The sequence below is a fragment of the Melopsittacus undulatus genome, chromosome 5, assembly GCF_012275295.1.
Source record: "Melopsittacus undulatus isolate bMelUnd1 chromosome 5, bMelUnd1.mat.Z, whole genome shotgun sequence".
In the NCBI taxonomy this organism is placed as follows: Eukaryota; Metazoa; Chordata; class Aves; order Psittaciformes; family Psittaculidae; genus Melopsittacus; species Melopsittacus undulatus.
Genome location: NC_047531.1, coordinates 50,658,192 through 50,675,029, shown reverse-complemented (window position 1 = coordinate 50,675,029; position 16,838 = coordinate 50,658,192). Strand labels below are relative to the sequence as shown.

General features: G+C 34.2%; 2 protein-coding genes across 2 annotated transcripts in view; one reads left to right on the top strand and one right to left on the bottom strand.

The window, feature by feature from the left end:
• Positions 1 to 7,588, top strand: part of PARPBP (PARP1 binding protein) — a 51,371-nt gene extending 43,783 nt beyond the window's left edge. Inside the window, exons 10-11 of the mRNA XM_034063147.1 lie at positions 6,460 to 6,610; positions 7,254 to 7,588. Of these exons, the coding sequence (XP_033919038.1) occupies positions 6,460 to 6,610; positions 7,254 to 7,588 (486 nt within the window). The remainder of the gene's footprint in view (positions 1 to 6,459; positions 6,611 to 7,253) is intronic.
• A 364-nt stretch (positions 7,589 to 7,952) lies between these two features.
• On the bottom strand, positions 7,953 to 9,195 carry PMCH (pro-melanin concentrating hormone). The gene is made up of 3 exons (XM_005150440.1): positions 8,950 to 9,195; positions 8,236 to 8,437; positions 7,953 to 8,002 (listed from the first exon to the last, which is right to left on the bottom strand). The coding sequence occupies exons 1-3, from the start codon at positions 9,193 to 9,195 to the stop codon at positions 7,953 to 7,955; spliced, it is 498 nt and encodes a 165-aa protein (XP_005150497.1).
• Positions 9,196 to 16,838: the final 7,643 nt, after the last annotated feature.

The window sequence follows — 16,838 nt, the reverse complement described above, 5'->3', positions numbered from 1 at the left end:
CAATTGACTCAGAAGGGGTACTATTTTTTTTAAATAAAACAAAAGCAAAATGATGTTTCTTCTCAGTGTCCCTGATTATTCTGAGAAGTTTCTTATGCAGTGAGTGTGGTGATAGCATTAGTTCTATAAATTGTCCTAGCGACCTTTTTAGCATGCTGCCTCTGACAGGTGGTTAGTGGTTAGTCGATAGTACAGATTTGTGATATCTCATTAGAACCTGTCCCATAAAAGTGTCATTTTCCATGACATTTGAAAGGGGAAGAAAAACATGGTAGTGATGATTAGTTTGTATGCTTAGTCCCATCAGATGTATGTGTTGAATAAAGAAGTTTAGGAAAATCTGAAAAACAAAAGGAGAAACACTTCCCCCCAGAAAAAGAGTGGGTGGGCAGGAGGAGGGAGGGAGGGAGTAAAGGGGAGAAAAAATTGTTATGCCTTCTCCTTCCTTAAGGGAAACTGATCTCTTAACTCCTGAAGTATTACGTGGAGGAGTGCAGATTGATAATATTTAGACCAAGGGTGCAACATCTGTGTATGTGTTTAGTATCTAAAAATATGGAGATGGGATAAAGTAAATGAGTAGCTATGAACTGGAATTGGTGTTTAAAAATAAAATTAATCTGTGGGTATTTCCATTGTGCAAAAAAAAATTCCTGGCAACAATGAAAGACAAAGAAATATTTTTGTCTTTCAATCCTCATTAAATACTGGAAGAGATGCAGAAAAGATCACCTAACTATAACAGCATTTGTTAGGAGGAGAAGCTGTAGCTCTTATCACTTGAGAAGAAAGAAGTCTAGGGAGCTAGCATGTTGCATTTTTTTAATTCCCTCTAGCAGAAGCAGGTAAGAGTAATAATAAGAAAGTCAATCTTCCTGTGAGAGACAGTTTCAAGTTTGTTATCAATTGTTTAAGTGAAATGTCTTCTGGTGAATGCTGTTTTGTGAAAGGAGTCTTCAATTCAGAAAGGTCTATAGGAAGTCTTTTGAGTTGTGTCTCTTGTCAGTTGCCCTTATCACTCCTTTCTGCTCTATAAAAATATAAAGTTTATATACATATATATATATTTATAAATTCAGGAGAGGTATTTTATCTAATGAAGGTTTATTCAAACTTATGCCTGCTTCTTCAAATCATACTTGAGTTTATATGGAATTGATAGATACCCTATTGTTTGCTTCCTTATGTTGTTTATTTCAATCAGGTTATGTAAGTCCTTTTTATTGATGAGAGTGGGGGAAAGAAGGGCTGTTACAATCACCTATCTTGTTTAGGTTAAAGAGCAACTTAAAACAAAATTGTTGCATAAGATTTTTGTCTTCTGCATCAGAAGAAAATAATTACACTTTTAAGTTGTTTGTACTGTTCCTGATCTAATAGAATTGGATGAAACTGAACTTTAGGAGTTAAGAGGGAAGCAACAAAAACTATTGGGATATGAGCATGCAATATATGAGAGAGTAACAGATTATTTTTTTTTTTTAAATTTAGGATTATTTTGGTCTTTTGATACATTGGTTTAGAAATCGTGCTGCATTGTTAACACATTTACCCTGAAACAGCTGCAAGGACTTTCAGTAGTTTGGCATGTGTTTTTCTTAATGTAACTGGAGACAACCTTTCCTATATGAGGCACTATTTCCCTCCAACTGGGAACATAACTGTAGTTTTAGTTTTAAAAAGAATTTATGGCTTAAGAACTCTAAAAAATCTTGGCATGCTTGAAGTTCATTGTAATTTTACTGTGTATAGAAATTCTTCCAAAGAAAAAGCTTCACAAAGCAAAAAATCCCTTTCTGCCTTTCCCATGTGACTTGTTTATGCCTATATAAAATGACTTAATATCTAACTTCATGCACTGCTGTTATTTTTCAGTGCTTAGTTCTCCAAATGCTGTTACTTGAGAGAATTGTTTTGCCTATTTGTGATTCCAATACAAATAAACTGTGACTTGGAAAGCTAATAACAGGAAGTTATCAAAAGGTTTCTATATGCCCACTGTAATTGTGAACAGAAAACTCATGGTATTAGAGAAAACTCTTTCTCAGGTATCAGTCTCATCTATTGTAGCAAGAAATATTTATTTATAAGTGGAATATGATTATGGGGAACACTAAGCTGACTTACAGCTTCAATGTGTATGGAGTATGCTAAAAATTAGTGTATGGAGGAAGGTGTAGGAGAGGAGAAAATGGTTTTGTTCAGCATAAAATCTGAGGTAAGACTTCTTGTTTCAGTTGCTAAACAACACTTGTGTAGAAAATACCATTTTGTTTCTACAAGACCCCTAAAATACTTTCCTAGTATCCGTAGCTGTGAGTTCTGAATACTTCTGAAAACACAATAATGAGGTGATTTGAGGCTAAATGTTTTCAAAACAGTTGTAAGTTAATTTGGGATAGCAAAAGGCTGGTAAAATGTCATGCTAAAATGAATTGATAGTTTCAATACAATAAAAGCTTGCTATTACCTGAGCTATTCAAGACATTTTTAATGCTTGATTAACATGATGCTTTGGTTTGGCAATGATACCTTTTATTCTTTCTTGTGCATTCCCTTCTTTTTTTTTTTTTTTTTTTTTAATTTTCTTTCAAGTTACCATTTTTTTCATCTAAAAGGACAAGGGTAAGAGAAGATATTTTTTTCTTTTTATCTCTTTTCCCCATCCAAATAGCGCTCTAATTGTTTGGCTAGAAAATAAAAACATGTGTTTGTTGTTACTGATGTAGGTTTTCAAATTCTATTATGCCATTCCAGTGTATAAAAACCAAATCTCAACATTCTTGACTAAATATTGGCAGTACTGTCTGTATGCAGATGCTGAAAGGAGATCTGGAACAGATTATCAACTAACTTTTAGAAATAAATAGAGCATGCACCATTAATATTTCACGTAAAAGTGAATGTTTATATCTTGAACAACTGAAAAACTTCTCTAGATATAGAAATCAAAGTGAGAGAATGTCCTGCTTCCTTTACTCATTAGGACTACTAATTGTCTACATGCACTAAACTGGTCTTAAATTCTGCCTTACTTTTTTTCCAGTTGAACAGCAATAACAGTGAACCCCTTTTTCTGAAGTGCAGCAGGATTTCTTTTTTTTTGTACGGGGATAAAAGCAACATTCCATTTGCTTGTGAAGAGGAGAGGGGATACTAAGTGAGTGTATTGCATGCCATTTGTGTGCAACTACTTGATCAGCAAACTGAGCTCCCAAAGTATTTTTGCTCTCCCAGAGCTGTAGGTCTTTAGGCCAGTTCCCTGAAAGCAGTGGATTTCAGGGAATTTAATGTAAAAGAATTCTGATGTCTAAGAGCTATTTTAGGCTATTGATAGGCTTAACTATGTGTGCTTCAATAACATTTTAAGTTGCTCTTTTTTTCCCTAAAAACATTCCAGTGAAGAACTGGCACTGGACTTGAGCTCTTTTGTTCTGCCTTCAGTCCTTGCAGCTGTTTCAGGGTAAATGTGTTAACAATGCAGCACAATTTCTAAACCAATGTACCAAAAGACCAAAATAATCCTAAATTAAAAAAAAAAAAATAAATCTGTTACTCTCTCATATATTGCATGCTCATATCCTAATAGTTTTTGTTGCTTCCTTCTGAACTCCTAAAAAAGTTACTTATTGCTGCCTCATTCGATGTAATACAGTTGTTTTTGCTAGAGAACATCCATTCCTAGACTAGTTGGGAAGTGTGACTGCTTTAACAAGTTTAGTTTTGCACTCTTGATTTATATATATCCTGTAGATTAGTATTAGCATCAGCTGAAACAGTCATATTGGTTAAGCGTTGTCTGCTGTTTGCAAATGATTAAATGGTATGTAATGCAATATGGAGTGAAGTTTGGAGGCCTATTTCAAGCTTCAGTGAAGTTGAAACAGATGGGTTTGTGCAGCAAGTGTTTCAGTATTCGAGCTTGACTTCTGTCCTTTTACTCTGTTTTTGGTTTTGTTTTTTTTTTTTTTAATCCCTGCAAAATGAATTAGTGAAGCACTAGATGGGTGCTGAAAAGAAACCCTAATGTCCCAAATACTAACTGGATTTATTGTTGGTTATAGAAAGGTAACTACCAGGCTTTCTTGCTCAAGCTTCATGGTTTTTGTGCTTTTTGTTATAGCTTCATCAACTCAACACAAATTTTACCTTATTTTTGTCTTGCAATATGAATGTGTTAGAACGCTGTGCAAATTATTGTTGCATGGTTTTTTATGTGTGGCATTTGCTGAGCAATAAAAAATTGAGGGAATTTTCAAGATTGACATGAAGTGTTTGAAAAACAGCAAATACAAATATTTTGCATTAATGTTACAGTAACTTTAAGCTTAAAGAAAATGTAAGCCCTTTGTATTCTGAATGTTGTAATTGCACAATTAGACGTTCATTAAGTTTAAACTGTATTAGGGTTGCATGTTTAGTTATTCCACATTTTAAAGCTTATTCTGGGTGCAGCTTTTCCATCCTTCAAAACACTTTCTGAAGACTATAAAGTTAATGGCATAACCCTGAATGACTTGGTGAGCTAAAGCATAAACTCGAAGCACACAGAGCCTTGTAAATGTCTATGTATATAGTCTTACTTTAAGGTAAATGTTTTAAGTACAGAGTAGATTAACACCTAAATACTAGAATTGTTGAGAGTCAAGCTGGCTAGTTCTCCTTGTTAAATCCAACGTTCTTTCTCAGTCTGCTGTCTGGCATAGATAAACTGCAGTTTAGGAGTGATGAACAACTGGGAAAATTTGTTCTCTAACTCTTGAAGGAAATGCTGAGTTTTAAAGTAAAAATATATTTGTACAGTCTTATTAAGTCAGAACTGTTTCTGTAAACTTATGGGATTTCCCCCCCCCCCCCCCAAAAAAAAAGAAAGTCTAGGTGTGTTCATCTGACCAACTGTGGTTATCACAAAGAGGTACTTAAATTGGATCTCAGTGATAAAAACCTGGAGTCTGTTAGTTTAGCTTATATGCATGAAAACAGTATTGATGAAAGTGGCATAAATTATGACTGAATTTTGTGGATGAAGGCCTCTGTGAAAGTGTGTTTCTGGGAACATATTCTTTCTGTCTAAAACAGATTTTTGTTTTGGAGGAAAAATATTTCTGTAAGGGTCAAACCCAAACACTAGGATTTTAACATGCTTTTGCTAAGAAGAAAAGTAGACTTGCTTAATACAAACTTTTTAATCAGAAGTGCCTTTAAACCTCTTAATTCACAAAACATTAATGTTATTTGTATATATAATATTTCTTTTGTGACAGTGTTTTTTGTTGCTTTTTGTTTCCTGATGTTTGTACTGCATCACCTGTTCAACTAAAATTTAATTCACCTGTACTGTTGTAATAGAATTATTAGCCAAAAAACCTGATATATTGTGATTATCTCCTCTGTGCTGTACTTTTCTACAGATCTTGTATAATCCACTTGACTTTCAAATACAAGTGAGGGCAGGATTTTCTTGCAGTCTATAGGATTTGTGGCAAATTGGCTAGAAATACAAAGCTTGACTATGAAGTTCTAAGCTGATGTGAAGCTGTAACAAATGCAAACTGAGGAAGTTTGACCCATAACAGTAAATTCCATTAAATATGGATATATTGAAGATAATGAAAAATTTTATTTAATTTTTTGTAGGTGAGCCAAATGTTGATTTGCCTGTGCTATGAGACTAGATTTCCTGCTTCCAAAGCCAGGAGGTGGAGATGAGCACAAAGAATCAGATGTGATAGTGTTCTTTAATACTGTAGGTCTATGGCAACTTATATTAGATGGTATGTTTTAACAGATGTTAGAGTTAGATGTTAACAGAGTTAGACATTGGTATTCAACAAAGAAATGTCTTTGTTTTGTGAGTAAATGGGAAATCCATAATTTGCCAAAGAAAGATCAGAAATAATACTTTATATTCCAGTTTTTAGGTGTAAGTATATTGAAGCTTAGTTTATATTGTCTGTCATTCATTTTCAGTATTTCTGTTATGCTTTCCTCTGTTTGAATCGGTGGTGAAACTCATCCTATATTGGCATTTTCAAACTCAAAGATGATCTCCTGTAGAATTAGGATAGCCTGTAGCTGTGACAGCTATTAAAAATGGTAGTCTGCAGTCCATCAAAAGAGGGAGCTAACTAATTTTAAAGCTTCAACCTAAGTTTTTCTGTCAATGTGTAACTTTCTGTAAGAGATTAATGAAGTTTTAAAAATTGTTTTAGTATTTTAATAGAATAATTTACTAGCAGTATTGAAACCCTTTGCACTTTGTAAGCTAATACTTCACAAATATATTTTATGTGAGCATACTCATTTTTCTGGTGGTTTTTTTTTCTGGTGGTTTTTTTTTTTTTTCAATTTATGAGCTTTCATGACAGAAGAATATGCAAACATTATATTACTGTTCTTACAGGTGTTGTCTTTTACTTTCATAAATAATTAAAGCTAGTACCAAATTGCTATTGGCAGATGAAGCAATCTTCAATCAAATCTCAGTTTGCATCTACATATAAAAATGAGTTCAGTGAAATAAATAGTCAGCATTTCTTCAGCAGTAGCCAAATTCCAACCTGCACAAATCCTGCACCAAAGCGACAATTAAAAGCTGGATATGTCACAGGTAAGCTGTAGCAGGACTGTATAATTACGTATGATAGCTAATATTTTAAATGTTATCAAATAAGGCTTTAGTAAAGATCAAACATAAATGTTTTCAGGAAAAAAGACTGCCATTACTCCGTGTACACTATGATTATTTATATGTCTTTGCATTAAAATTGTAATGCTAATACTTTTAAAATATAAATCTGCTTGAAAAATATGTATTGCTATCTTGAGGTAAAAATTTATACATTTTACATATGTTGTGTAACGTTTTGTCTTATTTTACAAAAGTAAGATAAGTTAAATTTGTATTTTTGCCATTAAAAGAAGTGAAAAATTACTTTTACTCCACTATAAATCAAATCATATATATGATTTATTTATGGAGCCTTTAAGCATCTTTTTCAGTATCTTAAAGTTATAAATCTATTTTCCTAAGCTAGTTGCTGCTACACGTTTTTGAGTAATGTAATTTTAAATTGGCAATGCACTCACGAACACATAGCAAATGTAACTGCAATAAGCAACATAGTTTTGTTTTACTGATAATGCACTAGTTTTGATTAAAAAAATATGTGACAGCCCTCTAGAAAAAGGATGAATAATCCCAGGTAACTTTTTATTTCTTCACATATGTTTTTGATATTCTTACATGACAGAAGGTATGAATTCATATCTTGATGTACCAGTGCTCGGAACTATTTCTGAAAATGTTCACCAGACTAGAAGTTATACAGAAATGGGAAAGCTCAGTTGTCAGCCAAGAAACAAGAACTCTAAGAATGAACAGATGGATTTGAATAATGACAAAGTAATCTGTGATAAGGAAAGTGAACCATCTTTGCAAAAAAATACTAAAAGATCTAAGACTTCAAACAGTCCTCAGAAGGAATTGGACAGCAAAATCACTGGAAAAAGAAAACACAGCAAAACTGCAACCAAGAATAAGCTGATTGCTGGTCAGGCAAAATTAACTCACTTTTTTCGACTGTAAGTTTTTGCTTTTGCATATGTGGTGCAATGACTGGCTCAGAAGATGTAAAATTTTGTGAAAATTTGGTGAAATTCATTATTGCTTCCTTTCATACTCAAATAAGTGGAAGTAGCTTGTGTGCAAAGTTAGACAAATACTTACAGGTCTGTATTATGCAGAAGTCTTTTATTTTTTGATAACAATACATCATCGGTAATTACAACTATGTTCTTTTTTGCTAATGAATTATTTCCCGCTACAATGTGATGGTAATATCTTTTTGGATGCATACATATAGCTGCACTGGAACACAGTAACTTCGAATTACATTAGATTTTTAATAAAATGTTTGATCTTCAAAGGAGGTGCTGTAGATCAGTAGTTTTCAGACTTGCCAACAAGGTCGATAGACTCTTCCCAGCATACACCTGAGCACTATAAGGGTGGAAAAAAATGTAGCTGGTAGATTAACTCATGAAGGAACTAGAAATCTTTATGTCCCATGGAAATACTAATTTAATAAATTTAACAAATGCTTCCTCCCTTGTATACTGAATCAGAATAGACATGGAGTTTCTAAATGAACCTTCATCAAATTGCTGTATAGACATGTTATTATACTTTACCAGAATGAAATAATTGCTGTATAAAAGTGGAAATATACTCACTGTCAAAATCTCTTCTTCCTATTGGGAATTTAGCTGAATTTTCTTCATCTGCAGTCTCTCTTTCCTCTATTGATTCAATATTTTGAGTTTCAGTGTCAGCTGGAAAAGTCATGGTTCTCTTCAGTGCAAGATAAGGTAGCTGTTTTCTACCCAAGGTGACTGGCATAACATGATTTAGGAAATCATGTCTGGAACCTGTATCCTGTTTTAAGGGAAAACAAGAGTAGTGGTTTATCTTTAAATCAGTTGTGTCCACTTCTTATATTCCAGTTTTTATACTTAGCAGTGCAAGTATTTTATCCTTCAAGTTGATATTTTCAAAGTAATGACCTGCATTCCATCTCTGGCTGAAATGGTTTTATGGTAAAGATCATGATAACATAATGAGTCTTATATTTGGTGAAGTTAAAAACTTCTTGCTGCACATAGGGTCATGCTGAGTCACATAACTATAGCCTTTTTTCTCCCCATATTTTGGCTACATATAGTTCTTGTAAAAATCATTTTTTTTTGTATTCACCTGTCCAAGTTACACATTTAAAAATCTTGGAATTAGATACTTACACTTAAAAATTCATTCTTGATTATAGTATGCTAAACTGATATTTTTGTGTATTCATTAGATTATTGCTTTAAATTATATTTGTTTTTTAAAGGGCTATAGAGAGAATATCAATTTTACAATTAACCCAAAACATAAAACTGAAAACTCACCAAAAACTTCATCTTTTTGTCATCCTCTTCATCTAAAACGCTTCTGTCTTCAGTCTTATAATGTTTCAGCAAAGGTATAGTGCCTCTGCTCACAGTTCTATCTCCATTTTGAAGAGTTTTTCCTAGATTTAATGTGGTTAGCAACATACCTTCTTCTCCTTTTTGCAGAGATTTTGAAGCTGAGAGTGGAAAACCTTGAGAAAAAAGAGAAAGAGAGAGAATTAATATGTATGATGAGATACACATTCTTAGTTTCTTAACTCTTGCATAGAAGTTAAGCAGTCTCCAAATTTCAAGAAAGCTTTTCCAGTTGTAAATTTATGCTCTCCATCTATGTCCCCTTTATATATTTTACAGTTTGAATGGGAACTACTTCAATGGATGGTGACTTCATTCTTTTAAAAAGACTCTTACTAAGGAATAACCTTTTCTATAATCCTTCTAATCCCATCTGTTGTTTAGAACTACTTAAACATTTCTTTAGCATGGATAATTTGTTTATTTGTATGTTGGAACAGCACAGATCAGTTCCTTTTGATGCATCAGTATAACAAAGTTCACAAAGTGATGTCCATTTGTGTTCTTTATAAAGCCTTACCTGAAGTTAAGGCAATTTAAGAAAAGGAACTAATTACATAAATCAGCATGATTGTTGTAAAGGTGTGATCTATCATAGTTTTTGATCAAAACTGATTCACTGAAGAGCTGAAAAGCTTAACATTTAACATCAGCTTAGACTGCTATTATGTTAGAGCTGAAATCATTAACTTGTATTTTGATATCCAGTATGTCAGGTTGCATTATTCAGAGCTTATGTCTTGAAATCCTTATTAATACCTGAGTAATTCTATTTGTCTGCATTTTCTTTCTGAAAATGGACCTTCCCCAGATACAAATATAATATAGTCAGATAAGAATGCTTGCTAAGAATGTAGAAAGAAAAGTGAACTTTGTCATATAAGAAGTCTTTGAAATCTATCTATTACCGTGAGGAAGGAAATGGAGGAGTTTCTGCATAATGTTTTTGGGTTGATGGGTTTAGTGTTTGACTGATTGTTGGTTGTTTGGTTGGTTTTGGGTTTTTTTCCCCACCTTATCTGGAAAGCAAATAGGGCCAGCTCAAATTTAGCTAATCTTTTTGTCAGTGGTACAAAACACCTGTTTAGCTGCTGTGTGACTCTTAGCTTGTACCTATCTCTTAAATTCCTGACAGCAGGAAGAGTACAGGTTCCCCCTTGGTTTTCTTCCTCACACTTCATTTTATTTTCTCTGTCTTTTGTCTATACTGTCATACACTAGGAACAAGATTTAAATTTTTATTAGCAAAAGTTATTTTTTTTTTACAGTAGCTCTTTTTTTTTATACTATCTAATGGTTTCCACTAATACATACCACTGATGTGGTGTGAATGAGAAAGTAAGATTGATATTTAATAGTCTAATCAGGTTAATAACACGTCAGTGGCAGTCACAGATAGGAAGTAGACATTTTGATTTTATACCTGTTACAACAAGTCCAGGGAAGAAATGTGAGTGCTGCTGAAAGGTGTTGCATAGTCTTAAGGAAATAGAGAAAGAACAATAGCTCCTGCTGAAAACAGGCAATGATACAACACTAATACACAAAGTGAGGATGTGATGTAGAACTGACCAGCATTGTTGGAACAATGGTATTTCTAATTGCTGATGACTGCTAAACTTCCTGGAAAGGCAGACTGCCTTGCCAAAGCAACCCTTCATGGGAAAATATGTCCTTGTGTATGAAGCAGATTTTGACTAAGAGACATTTTGGGTATACCCACTTTTCCCCAGATGAGGAAAATGCATTTAATCCTTTCTGGGCAGACCATCTCTGACAAATAGAGCTATTGCTTCTCATTCCTTTCATTTCCTTGCTGTAGAGCCTGTACTTGCCTCTTGGTAATTGGATTGGTTTCTTTTCTTTTGCTTTAATTGCTTCACTACAAGGGAGACCAATCTAAAGTCAATTGTATATGGGTTTATACTTCTCATTCAACCTTCCTTTGTAATTTGTATTCTTCCCTCACATTATTTGTACAGTCATGTTCAATTAATAAAGTGAACACCAAATATGCTCTGTAATGGCACTTTTCATTTAGCTCAGTTGAGGCAAAAAAGGAGCACTTTGGAGATAACTATTCTATGATTCTATAGAAAAAGGTAGGGTTGGAAAGGACCTTAAGATCATCTAGTTCCAACCCCCCTGCCATGGGCAGGGACACATGAATTAAGAGTTGGGAAGTAAGCTATCCACTCTGTAATTGTGTATGTGGCAATAGCTTCTGCTTATCATGCTATAGTACCCACAAGTATACAACATGTGTCACATATGGCTTACTTTCAAATGCTTCTTTCCTTTATTAGAAAGCACAGTTAAAATAAGAATTGACCTGGATCAATTAGAAAGCCCATCTACAGTGTCTGCCTAGTTCTCTACTGTGTCTATAAGCTGTCTACAGAGGGATATCAAGATCAGGGCAAACTTATAGCACTTCCCCCAGTATCCTCTAGAGCTTCTTGAACTGGCTGTTAATTTTTAAGGACTGTTGAAGATCTGAGATAGTTCTAGTAATAATTAGTAGAAACTCCTAACTGCTAAGAAATCAATAGCATATGAATGCATAGAATATGAATAGCAAGAAATTAAGTGACTTTTCTGTCTGTTTAGAGCAGCAGATAACATCAGTACACCTGCAGGTTTGTAATGCACTGTGTACATCTCTTCATAATGCCTTTGTGAACCTAACACTCTGTGTGCATTCTTTCCATTTAGTTTTGAAACTTTCAGTACAAAATTAAGATGTTTTAATATATCAGTTTCTGTGTTTTATCATGGTTTATCAAATTGGCTTTTGTAGTAAATAATAACACTGCTTGCACTGCAGTAATAATTATTTTGAGAAATTCTTCTTCTACATTGTGTCTTGATACAATAAAATATAAATGCTTAACATCTGAAATCTGATGTGGTATACATATGAGTAAATAAAGTCTAGGTGATAATGTGCCTGGAACATATCTCATGCTCTATTTGAGTCTTTCTAGGAATGGGATACAAAACGACTGTAATAATTTTATTTGGTCTTGTAACTACTACAATTGCCATGTACAAGTGTTTGAGTCTAATGCCTAGTATTGACTGTACAATTATTTTATTATATTTTATAATAATTTTATAAATTATTTTATTATGATTTATTATGATTATTTTATTATATTTTATTATGTATCTTACATAAAACCGATTTTTCTTTCTTACTATTAGCAGAATTTGAAAGCTTTGCAGTGCAAAAAAGCATTTAAGCAACTTTAACAAATAATTACAATGAATCTTAAAATAGCACAAAAATACACCGTCAATGTTAATATGCCCATTTAATATGCCCATACTTCTGATTTTAAAAGGTGGTGGGTTGTTTTTTGTTTGCTTGGTTTGGCTGAGTTTGTTTCTTTGTTTTATTGGATCTTGTAAATTTCATATTAACAGCTATTTCAGTCTTTTTTTTTTTTATTTCATTTGGAAGATATTTGTCATTTGAACCAAGAACCACATGTACTGAGACTTTGGAAGACTGATTTAAACCAAACCCAAGCTCTTTGCAATATGCTTGTTCAATTGTGTGATCCTCTAGTAGCAGAGAATGAAATAGAGGCTGTCTTATACCTACACAATGTAAAAGCATGTCATTATGTGCATGAAACATGTATTTCCAGGGCACTTAAAACATCTGGGTAGTTTTGAGTAATAATATAATATTTTCTTATTTTAATAAATGACTGTATTAGCCTTTTTTTGTATTAGAAAAAAGAATTTTGTGGCATTGAGATAAATTTTGGCAACAGTTAACAGTATACATTCTGCATTTTGTCTGAGACTTATCTATGCCTCAGAAATTAGAATAGGTTCGTATATTTTTTTCTGGGTACTTTTTCTTGTGATCTTGGACAGAGTAAAATGAAAACAGAGTGATAGTACTAATTTGTGCATTTTAGTTGTTAGTTTTTTTTTTTTAAGCATGGATACAAATGGAAGTAAAAAAAAATCCAGAAAGCATTTATTTGCAGAAGAACTGCAGCTCCTTCTTAAGCCTTGAATAGGAAACCTAGATTTTCTGTGCTGGCTTTAGGCTAGCCAGTTTTGCTCAAAACTAAAATGTAAACAATATCTAGTAAGCACACGTCTGACATGAAGCTGGTTATAGTCAGTCATTAGGAAGTGACGAGGCTATGAGCTGCATAGAATCATAGAATAGTTAGGATTGGAAAGGACCTGAAGATCATCTAGTTCCAACCCCCCTGCCATGCATCTGAAATCGCACTCCCTTCTTGGGTATTAGCTGTATCATTTATCCATACATTTGCTCATTTTTGGACCCAGAGCCTCAAACTTTCCTTGAACGTGTACACTTTCTTTCTGTGACCTTAGCACCTCATTATATAGACTGTATCTGAAAAGCCTAATTGGGTTAGTTTCAAACTGCTCCCACCCCTAATTCCACAGTCAGGTAGAGATTCACTGTGCTGTTAATGGAACGAACTTCTGATCAGCAGTTCACAGGACATAACAAAGGTAATTAGTTCACTTCATTGTTGACAGTTTGAAATGAAATTAAATGTAATTGAGATTCTTGCCTGTCATTGATTCACTGTTCCTCCCTGCTGAATTGGTAGTCACCTAGAATAAAGAAGTTGAAGTACTCACAAGGCTGCTCGTAACAGGACAGCTCAGGTTGTTCAGGAACATGAGTTTGATTTTGGAACTTAAAGTAATCTTCTGTTTATGTGACAGTAGAATGTACAAGTGGGGGTGAATCCATACAAATAAGGTGACTTTCACTCAATTTCTATGCAAGATCCAGAATAGCCATTTCAGTCCTCTGTTGAATTGTAGTGTATGTATTTATAAAATGAAAAGTTGCATTTGTTTGTTGCAAATAAATTTCACAGTTGGAAAACTTTAAAATATTTTCTGCAGCTTGTTATTTTGAAAAGAATTTCAGAATTTCATTTGGTGAAACTGCATAGAAACACATTTCTGATGGAATTCTACAGCAGAACACCTGCATGTATAGTTCCTTCTAACAAAAGATAATGATAGGCGTCCGTTCTTTCTTAGGATTCTTCCTACTGAATAAAATGGTCTGCTCTTGTGGGAGTAACTTGCCAATACAATATGCTTTGAATTAATTGAGCTGTTTTTTTCAGTGTCTGAAAGCAAAAACACCCCCAACTGTCTCTCCCCTCCCATATCTGAGATTCTTATTCCAAGAGACCTTTTGGAAAACCATGTATATGAACCTCTGTTAATGGATTTCCAATTAATCAGTAAAGAAGAAAGAGGAAGGAAGATTCCATAAGCAATATTAGCTTCTTAATTAAGAAAGAAAACCAGTGGTGATGGTGAACATGTTGTATAAAAGCTAGGCAAAAAAAAATAATAATTATAAATATTGACCTATTGCTTATAGCAGATTCAAATAAAACATAAATTAAAGATAAATCTGTAAGCACTGAAGCTTATTAGTATCATAACCCAAGGAATAGCTTTGGACTTCAGAGTACAGATGAAATCCTCATGTAAGTTTTTAAGATTTATTAACCTCAGTCTGCCTTTAGAAGGCTTCACTATGTCTCAAAAAATGACCGGCCTTTGTCTATATCATCTTAGGCAATGTGGCTTCTCTTCAGTTAACTGTACCTCATCTAACAAACTGTATTTCCATGGTGGGTTGACCCCCGCTGGACATCAGCTGCTTGCCAAAGCTGCTCTAACACCCCCTTCCTCCTCAGCTAGTAGAAAGGGGAGAGGAAATACAATGAAAAGCTCATGGGTTAAGATAAGGAAAGGGAGCGATCATTCAGCAGTTACCATAAAGGATGAAACATTCAAATGGGGAAAAAATAATTTCATCTGTTACCAGTAAGAGTAATTGCAAAATCAATTCTTAAAACACCTTCCCCCCACCCCTCCCTTCTTCCTGGGCTTAACTTCACTCCTAATTTTCTCTACCTCTTTTCATACAGTGGCACAGGGTGATGAGGAATGGGGGTTGGGGTCAGTTCATCATGTCTCTGCTGCTTTTTCCTTTTCAGGGGAATTTGTATATCAGGAAAAAAAGTTTTAATTAGTCTGCTTTTATGTAAAAATCTGTATTTCTGAGAGAAGTTCCTAGTGCGCAAAATTATTGTGGCTAATCCACAGTCAATTTTTCTGAAACCAACCAACAGCAGAAACTTCTTTATAAGAATAATAAACAGGCTAGGGAAGACCCAGCCCTTTTTCTTTGCAGGCAACTGGGACAATTTCAGCCAATAAAAAATACAGGAAAAAGCAGGAGGTGGAATTGCAATTATTAACTGTATTTGGGCACTTGATATCTGGGAGAGGCCATGAGCCTGGCTATTGAGTGCAAGTCTGCTAGAATTCCTGTGATTTCTACTTTTCACCATTACTCTTCATGGGTTTTGATAGTGCTGAGGTGAGTAGCTTGTTTTGCGTAGCTAATACTGAGGCAAGAGAATTTCTTTAGAAGTATTGTCTCTTGAAAGTGCTGGGTCAATGCTGCTGGAGCCATTAGCGGATCAAGACTTCTAAGGACAGTGAATACTACTGCTGATACACTGTAATGGTAAGACTGACTATGGCTTATATTTCAAAGGAACAGCAGTTTTATTTCCAACTTTATATGAAATAAGTCTGGATGAGGTAAAGGAACGTTATTACCAATATTGTCACAGGTCTTATCTGTAAATTGTATTGAAGGTATATTTGTCTTCCACATATATGAGTACAGATTCTTTTAGTGAACTAAATCCTCAGAATCTGTTTGCATGATGAGAACTGGCTTACTGCTCACACGGGGCTAAATGGTGAATGAATCCAACTCTACCACAATTCTTTTTCACAGACCATGTGTACAGTGACTGTCGCTTTCTAAAAATCTGACCGATTTTTTTACATTTAATTCTCTTTTAATAGAATTGCATTTTCAGCTGATTTTTTTTCTATTAATGTTTTATGTTCTTATGATAGAGTATAATCCTCAGGTTTTAAGATTCTTATTTCTTGTGAAGTCATAACATTGTATGATGAGTCCAAAAAGTATTTTAAACTGCTTTGGGTGTGAGATACTATCTTGGGACACACTGTACTGTAAGTAATTCTTAAAATGATCACAAAGGTCAGAGGTGTTTCCAGGAAGCTGTGATGCCTAAAGAGAACACAGAAATGCTTTAGTATACTTTTACACAGTAAGCTGAGTCACGTACCTAAAGTGTTGGTCTGGGTTTCTCCTCCTGGGTCCTAGCACAGGGAATCGGGTATCTTTTCATTCTGTTATTGTGAAGTGAAATTCAAAGCCTACAAAGAACCCACCTGGTATTCTCTCTTTTGTCTGCCATTAAGAGTCCCTGATACTGACTCTTCTATCGTTTGTTCCAGCAACACTGTTTACACTAGCAATCTGCTCTAGTGGAAGGTGACCCTGCCCATGGCAGGGGGGGTTGGAACTAGGTGATCTTTAAGGTCCCTTGCCAGCCAAACCATTCTGTGATTCTCCTCTTCCCATTCATATCGTGTTATCTCTATGGTGTACAAAAGCTTGCAATATGTGTAATCTAATTACAGTAGTAGGTCATTACTGCGATGCTTGTATTTGTTATCCTAGGCCTAGGAGTAACATGATTTAGTGACTGTTGTGTCCTTGCAATGCTTTTTCTTGACTATCTGTGCCAGAAATCTGTCCAAATTGTACCTATTTCTGTTATACCAATTACAGTCAGGTCTTTGTCATCCCAAGCATATGAACTTTGCGCATGAGTGAAATATCTGTCTGACTCTGAGGAAGAGAAGTTGCAGGCTGTTAATCA